This window comes from Borostomias antarcticus (assembly GCF_949987555.1).
Source record: "Borostomias antarcticus genome assembly, chromosome: 2".
Classification (NCBI taxonomy): domain Eukaryota; kingdom Metazoa; phylum Chordata; class Actinopteri; order Stomiiformes; family Stomiidae; genus Borostomias; species Borostomias antarcticus.
In genome coordinates this window covers 29,922,528-29,930,922 of record NC_140235.1, presented here as the reverse complement: position 1 = coordinate 29,930,922, position 8,395 = coordinate 29,922,528, and the positions used below count along the sequence as shown (strand labels likewise).

General features: G+C 44.2%; 1 protein-coding gene across 2 annotated transcripts; it reads left to right on the top strand.

Annotated features, from left to right (window-relative positions):
- Window positions 1-250: 250 nt before the first annotated feature.
- uba5 (ubiquitin-like modifier activating enzyme 5) lies at window positions 251-8,395 on the top strand. 2 transcript variants are annotated; one of them, XM_084461260.1, is made up of 12 exons: window positions 251-535; window positions 716-761; window positions 861-950; window positions 1,090-1,199; window positions 2,189-2,275; window positions 2,397-2,481; window positions 2,598-2,702; window positions 5,320-5,447; window positions 5,713-5,848; window positions 7,118-7,193; window positions 7,372-7,478; window positions 7,675-8,395. In XM_084461260.1, exons 1-12 carry the CDS (start codon window positions 375-377, stop codon window positions 7,750-7,752), a joined length of 1,209 nt encoding a protein of 402 aa, XP_084317386.1. In that variant the 5' UTR covers window positions 251-374; the 3' UTR covers window positions 7,753-8,395. The 2 variants fall into 2 exon arrangements, with proteins under 2 accessions (XP_084317386.1, XP_084317387.1); XM_084461261.1 differs by lacking the exons at window positions 251-535; window positions 716-761 and having other exon boundaries at window positions 923-945.

Genomic DNA, 8,395 nt, shown 5'->3' with positions numbered 1-8,395 from the left:
ACCCTAACCCAATTAAAACTCGCGGGGGCGTGGTTATGGCAGAAGTTGGTTGGTAAAAAAAATCACGCGTTCAGAGTAGTTTTTTTTAGATGTAAATAACATATGGATTAGCTGCCTGCCACAGTTTGGTGAGGGCATGTACAGGTGCAGATGCCATAGAAATCGCCCCGACAAATAGGAACTTCCGTATGATTCGCTCGCATTTCCGCCCCGGACTGTGTTTACAGTAACCCCGGGTGTGACAGCGGATGGCAGGTTGTGTAGACGTGTACTTCGTCAATCGTTCGTTTAGCACTTTGCATTTATTGTCACGCCGCTCTTGAAAATTATCTGAACACTGTCTGTCAATTGTTCGTACATTTGAACAAAAGACAATGGCCACTGTCGAAGAGTTGAAGCTGCGCGTCAGAGAGCTAGAGAACGAGTTGATCAAGTGTAAGCAGAAGCGGTGCGCCGTGGAAGATGCTGACAACCAGTATCACAGACCAAGGATTAACAAAATGAGTGCCGAGGTAGTGGATTCAAATCCTTACAGGTATGCCAGTCTTCTCAAACTTGTCTGTGTTGTTTAACTAGCTGGGCATATTATTAAATACCACGTTTGCTTAAAAAAAAACATTTTCCAGGCCTCGGATCATGAATTTGGCCTCAAGGTACCCATATGGTCCTTCCAAAATGTGAAGTTGGCTAATTTTCTAATGTGTTTCTCTTGTAGTCGTCTCATGGCTTTGAAACGAATGGGCATCGTGGAAGATTACGAGGTACACCAGCTGATATTCAATTTATTTTTATCACGTGTATTTCGATAGATAATAAATGATATATTGCCTTCTGTACCCGTCTTAATTTCGTGACAACAGAAAATCCGGAGCTTCACTGTAGCTGTGGTTGGGGTCGGAGGAGTGGGGAGCGTGACTGCAGAAATGCTCACAAGATGTGGCATTGGTAAGGTAATACAAACTTCGCATTACTCCATCAACATGTCCATCTTAACTATGACAAACAGTAAGTGTTGTACCTTACCTTGCCTTGCCCAATCCCGCCTCAGAACATTGAATGAATATCCTGTGTTTTTTTCTCTTTCCACAGTTGCTCCTCTTTGATTATGACAAAGTGGAGCTGGCCAATATGAACAGGCTATTCTTCCAGCCACACCAGGCTGGCCTCAGTAAAGTGGAAGCAGCAGAACACACTCTCAGGTACCTGGACCCCAAATGTTACCCAGCATTCACCCTAAAGCATATAGGACTACACAGAGGAACATTAAAAGAAGGAATTGTCTGAGTCATAAATTCACATTCTATCCGGAATAGGGCTGGGTATCGCTTCGAATTTCATGAATCTATTCGATTCCGATTCACAAGGTTCAGAATCGATTATCTCGATTCGATTCAATATCGATTCGGTTAGTGTTACTAAAACCTGATTTATTTATTTTTTGCTGTAACCTTAATTACATGACTGCCAAAATATGCAACACATCAACAGGCCTATTACGGCTGGGTATCGATACTGATTTCCAAAAATGAATGAATGAATCATTGAATGAATTAATGAACTATTCATTCCTTCATTGGGATTCAGAATCGATTCAGAATCGATGAATCGATTTTTTAAACCAAGCCCTAATCCGTAACTACTGCTACACTAAGGGCTAAATGAAGAATCAATTCCATGGAAGTGTCTCCGTGCTGTCGTGAGCCACGTGTGATATATCACAGGCGTCCATTTGTTGTTCCTAGCAGGATGTCTCGGTCCAGTAATTGTGTACAAAAGACTAGTGATGCACGATATGTCATTTTTTTATATATCGGTATCGGTCTGATGTGCAAAACAGGGCAGATGTGAACAGCCGATAATTATTTCTAGCTAGCTGCTGTTGTGTGTGTTGTTTTTGAGAGGAAACAATGTGGTAAATCTATGATTTATCGGCTTTTCCAAATGTTTTGGAGATAGAGACAGTGTACTTACATGTGTTTTTCAGTATGTATAACATTTGATTATCATAGAAACATTTCGTTCATTTCGTTTTTATACAGATCATATCGACATCGGTAAACATCGGTTATCGGCCATGACAGCAATGTTAATATCTGTTATCGGTTTCGGCCAAAATGTTGATATCGGTGCATCCCTACAAAAGACACCCGTTTCCAACTGGACCCATGCTTTTCAACCCTCTTCACAGAAATATCAACCCAGACGTTACATTTGAGACCCACAACTACAACATCACCACCATGGATAGCTTCGCACATTTCATGGACCGCGTCAGGTGAGCGGACGACCCTCGGATCTCATCTGCCATGCGCTGAGCTTCCATGCGGACGTGGTCCTCGTCCTCTATGAATCCACCCTGAACCTCATCTTTTCATCCTCTCTCGTTCTTTTCTCAGTCACGGAGGGCTGGACGAGAGGAAACCTGTGGACCTGGTCCTCAGCTGTGTTGACAATTTTGAGGCCCGGATGGCTATCAACACAGTCAGTACACACACACACACGCGCGCACACACACACACATGGTCTTATGTTGTGCCATACTCTATGGTGGCCAGATGCTGGAGGATGTTCAGGTCCGATGCCTCTTTGTCTCCTAGGCCTGTAATGAGCTGGGCCAGATCTGGATGGAGTCCGGTGTGAGTGAGAACGCCGTGTCTGGACACATCCAGCTCATCATTCCCGGGGAATTGGCCTGCTTCGCTGTATGTCCCGCGGCGCGCGCACGCACACGCGCACACACGCGCACACATGCGCACACATGCGCACACACACAATTTTTCATTCATATCCCTGTGGGGCCCCCTAAACCTAACGGAAACCATAAAATGTAAACCTAATCCTAAACATAACCTTTGACCTCCAACTCTGACCTTAACCCTAAATCTCTCCAGATCTAAATTGACGGCACCACAGGCACAGGTGCTGGAGAGAGGGTTATCCTTCACCCCAACAGGGATGAGGGATAACCAACATTGACCGGGAGGAACTTCAAAGGGACTTGCACACATTTCACAGATGCCCTTACATTGATTGACTATTTAGACTACGAAAATCAACCCAACACACATACCATCCACCCTCCCATCCACTTGGGAACCTAAACCTTCCCAGGTGAATGGAAGGGTCAGATGACTAATCGAACACAGCCAGCACACACTACACACATGCCACAGACTTCCACACTTACCTGACAACATCACTATAACTGAAAGAAAAGCCATTCAGGAACTAAAAGACAATAAACACATAGTAACTAAACGGGCTGATGAAGGTTCAAAGATAGTCATCATGGATACACATCAATATTTATTAGAAGCAAACAGATGACTCTCTAACACCAAATATTACAAACACATAGACTGTAACCTACAGAAACGGACACAAACAAAACTGAGGATACTTATCCAGAGTATATGACAAGGACTACGCGGATCCAGACACGCGGACCGCGCCCTTTGAAGCTCCTTCCGGAAGACCACTAGTATTGGATTGCAGTAGTGAATCATACAACATAGCTCAGCATATAGACTATCTATATACTATCTCAATCCTCTCCCTAGCATATAGACTACTATCTGAATATCAGCATATAGACTACTATATGAATCCTCTCCCTAGCATATAGACTACTATCTGAATATCAACATATAGACTACTATCTGAATCCTCTCCCTAGCATATATACTACTATCTGAATATCAACATATAGACTACTATCTGAATCCTCTCCCTAGCATATAGACTACTATCTGAATATCAACATATAGACTACTATCTGAATCCTCTCCCTAGCATATAGCCTACTATCTGAATATCAGCATATAGACTACTATCTGAATCCTCTCCCTAGCATATAGACTACTATCTGAATATCAACATATAGACTACTATCTGAATCCTCTCCCTAGCATATAGACTACTATCTGAATATCAGCATATAGACTACTATCTGAATCCTCTCCCTAGCATATAGACTACTATCGGAATCCTCTTCCTAGCATATAGACTACTATCGGAATATCAGCATATAGACTACTATCTGAATCCTCTCCCTAGCATATAGACTACTATCTGAATCCTCTCCCTAGCATATAGACTATCTGAATCCTCTCCCTAGCATATAGACTACTATCGGAATCCTCTTCCTAGCAAGCATCCCATCTTTCTGAAAGATACTTCTGACTTCATACACAACCTCAAGCCCATGCTTGTTCCCTCCCAAGCCTACAGTACATATTCATTATAGTAGATAGTTTCTATACTAACATCAACACACAAGCGGGTATAGAGGCAGTTTGAAACATATTCTCACGGTATCCAGACAGAAATAGACCCGATATAGAACTTCTACAACTTTTAGAAATCAGTCTCACATGCAATAACTTCACCTTCAGTGATAAGGAATACTTACAGCCATGGGCCAAAGATACGTGCCGTCATATGCCAACATCTACAGTACATGGCGGAATGGGAGAGAGAAGCTCTCGCCAAATGTGAACTTCAACCCAGTTTTTATTACAGATTCTTAGATGACATGATAGGAGCATGGCCTCACTCCGTAGAGCGGTTTACTGATGTCATAGACACACTCAGTTCTCATCACCCTTCCATAATGCTTAAATATGGAATATAAATATGGAATAATGAGCGGCTGTGTAGCTCAGGAGGTAGAGCGGGTCATCCAATGACCGTAGGGTCGGCGGTTCGAATCCCGGCTCCTCCTGATGACATGTCGAAGTGTCCTTGGGCAAGACACTGAACCCCAGATTGCTCCCAGTGAGCAGGCTAGCACCTTGCATGGCAGCTGCCGCCACTGGTGTGTGAATGGGTGAATGAGAGGCCTTCATTGTAAAGTACTTTGGATAAAAGCGCTATATAAGTGCAGTCCATTTACCAAATACAGCATAAACTCAGATGAAGTCAACTTTTAGACACCACAGTTTACTTTCATTCAATAAGCACCACACACAAAACATTACGGACCGAAGTTTATTTCAAACCAACAGACAAACATTTAAAGGCATTGTCAAATCACAGATTATTAGATTCTACAGAATGTCATCTACCAAAGCACAATTGATGCAAGCAATACACATATTATTTACAGGATTAGGCGCCAGAGGTTACAGTAAATTATTTCTCAAGACAATAAAGAATAACACTGGCAGTTCTCTCTCCCACCCGTCCTCTCACACACACACACACACACACACACACACACACACACCTTATTTAGATGATACAGTATGCATCCAAATGGCCCGAAAAACACAAATACTGATTGTGCTGTACTTACTAACCATGTTCCCCATGTGACAGTGTGCCCCTCCCCTTGTGGTGGCAGCCAATATCGACGAGAAAACCCTTAAGAGGGAGGGGGTGTGTGCAGCCAGCCTACCGACCACCATGGGCGTGGTGGCGGGCATCCTGGTCCAAAACGTCCTCAAGTAAGACTGCACTGTGGATGGTCAATTCAATATGACACCTACAGTATTAGGCATTTTAGACAGGAAAAGCATGTCTGTAATATACCTAATTAAGTGTGTGTGTGTGTGTGTGCGTGTGTGTGTGCGTGTGTGTGTGCGTGTGTGTGTGCGTGTGTGTGCATGTGTGTGTGCGTGCGTGTGTGTGTGCGCGTGTGTGTGTGCGCGTGTGCGTGTGTGTGTGTGCGTGCGTGCGTGTTTGTGTGCGTGCGTGTGTCCGTCCCTACAGGTACCTGCTAGGTTTTGGGACCGTCAGTCACTACCTGGGCTACAACGCCATGCAGGATTTCTTCCCCACCATGTCGATGAAGCCCAACCCCCAATGTGACAACCGCTACTGCAGGAGACAGCAGGAGGAGTACAAGGTATGCGTGCGCCAGACACGGGCCCTCGTTTACACAAAGCCCAGTATTTATCCATCTGGACGGGAGCGGAGGCTACCATCAAAGTCTCACCTCGTGTACTTAGGTTATGGCGAGAGGTGACAAAATTACAAGAAATCAATATTACCAAATTAAAAGCAATGGGTAGGCTAATGGATTTGCAGTGTGATAAGTTAGATGCTTATTCAGTCACTTATTTAAATGAGCTTGGACAGTCATCAAATCTAGGCAGTGGCAGTGACCTCTGTGCCTGGCCTACAGTATGCTAATTGAAAGAGGCTTATGGGATGAAATTTGCACAGGTTTTAGCTCCAATTTGAGATTTTGTTTCTTCGTTTGTCACAATAAATCCTCAAATGAACAGCTATTCATGTGCAGTGGTTTTTATATAGGCTACACAATTAAACACAGGTGGTGCCCTGCTCGCACGCTGTCCTATGTGGGAGTTTACATGTGAATTTCATCCAGTTCTGCGTCTTTGGTTGAAAGAGTCAAATTTTTTACGGGATGAAATTGAAGTAAGAAGCGAGAGGGTTTTTCATGGAGAGTGACAAGTGGCTGTTGGATGAGTCCTTCGTATGCTGTGATTGGCGAGATACGAAGGTTTCATGATTCATCCTGTCTGCGCTCGGATCTGCGCTGGTTTCTACGTTCCATTAGTAAATCAAATCAAATCAAACTTTATTTATATAGCACATTTCATACACAGAGGCAACACAATGTGCTTTACAGAGAGCTATGGGAGGATGGGCATAGTAAATGAGGGCCAGTGTGTGTCATGAGACTTTGTGTGAGACAGGGTCCGGTACGACAGCGTTCTCATGTGATTCCTCCAACATTCCTATCCCACCAATCCCATCGTACAAACGATCGGGCGTTGATAAATGTGGCGACTGAAAACAATCACCATTTAAATGCCACGCCCTTTCGTATCCTGGTCTCTTCTACAGTTTTCTGTCATATGTTCATTTAGTAAATGAAACCCAGTGTATGTACAGCACACCGGGCGCAAATTTTTCCTGAGGCGCGGCGAGTTTACATAGAAAGTCAATACAATTCGCGCAAACTGGGCGGCGGGCGGCGCGAATCGCAGGTCGTGGCAGCGCGGTGGCCAGGATTCGCCATGCGGCGACATTCGCAAAAGAGAAAAACTATACTGTAACACAGTGACCGTGAAGCAATGTACTTAACCTAACCTAGGTTTCTAGAAACATTTGAAAACATTTCATCTGTGCACTTTATCTCATTCAGAGAAAAGAGGCAGAGAGGCCCAAACAGGAAGTGGTCGAAGTGGAGGAGGAAGTGGTGCATGAGGAGAACGAGTGGGGTGAGTATAGGGTTACGGTGACATTTTTCTCTTCTAAATGACAAAAATGTAAATAATATACAGTACAAGTGTAACTAGGACTGTGTGTGTGTGTGTGTGTGTGTGTGTGTGTGTGTGTGTGTGTGTGTGTGTGTGTGTGTGTGTGTGTGTGTGTGTGTGTGTGTGTGTGTGAGAGCAGGTATAGAGCTGGTGTCCGAAGTGACGGAGGAGGAGCTCCAGGCTGCCTCAGGACCTGTCCCTGACCTCCCAGAAGGCATCACTGTGGCCTACACCATCCCAGAGAAGGTGGGTACGAGCTTAATAAGCATGGGGCAGAAAAACAAGCCTTACTGTAAATCTGCCAGGACTCACTTGAACAAGTCTATATGGGCCCTCTCTGATTCATTGGGTTTGGCTGTAGCCAAAACACATCTGTCTTCAGGCTAAATCATCTTTTCGTCATCCACCTTTCACTTGAAATGTTCATGAATTGTCTCACCAGGACACGGCATCAGGGGAGACCGTGGAGGAGACGGAGCAGAGTCTTGAAGAGCTGATGGCTCAGATGAGGAAGATGTAGACGAGACCAGGACAGCACCACCATCATCATCATCATCATCATCAGCTGCATTGCTGACATCATCAAGCATTGCATTGGAACTGCTGTACCACATCTCTTTGATAAACAAGCATTGGGGTGGGGGGGAGCTACCTCGCCCTGGAATGAATACTGCTCAAGCATCTACACAATTGACAGAGGGAATTATGCATGAACAGACACTGTCCAAATGACACAAGGAGAATGATTTATCAGTATAGGCCAGTGTTGCATTAAAGGCAAGCAAATACAAAACAACAGTTAAGTACTTGACTAATGTTACTGGTCTTAACTCGAATAATGAATAGGGATGAAATTCTAATGCTCAGTGTAAAACAATACCTGAGCATCGTGTCCCTTGAGGACTTGAAGGACTTTTTGTCGCACATTAAATTGAATTGTAGTTAATAACTGACTAAACTATTCTTGTGTCTTGTGTCCGATGTTGAGTTGTTAACGCTTATCTCCGCTGTCTTCAGTGTTGGATTGTGACTGAAGCCCAACGGTTGGCTTACCTGCTTGGTGAATGGTTGTTCCCTCAGCATGAACTGTACCATATCTAGACTGTATCTGCTTTCATGTCACACTAACAGCTGTTCAACTTGACAAGCGTCTGTTGAAACAC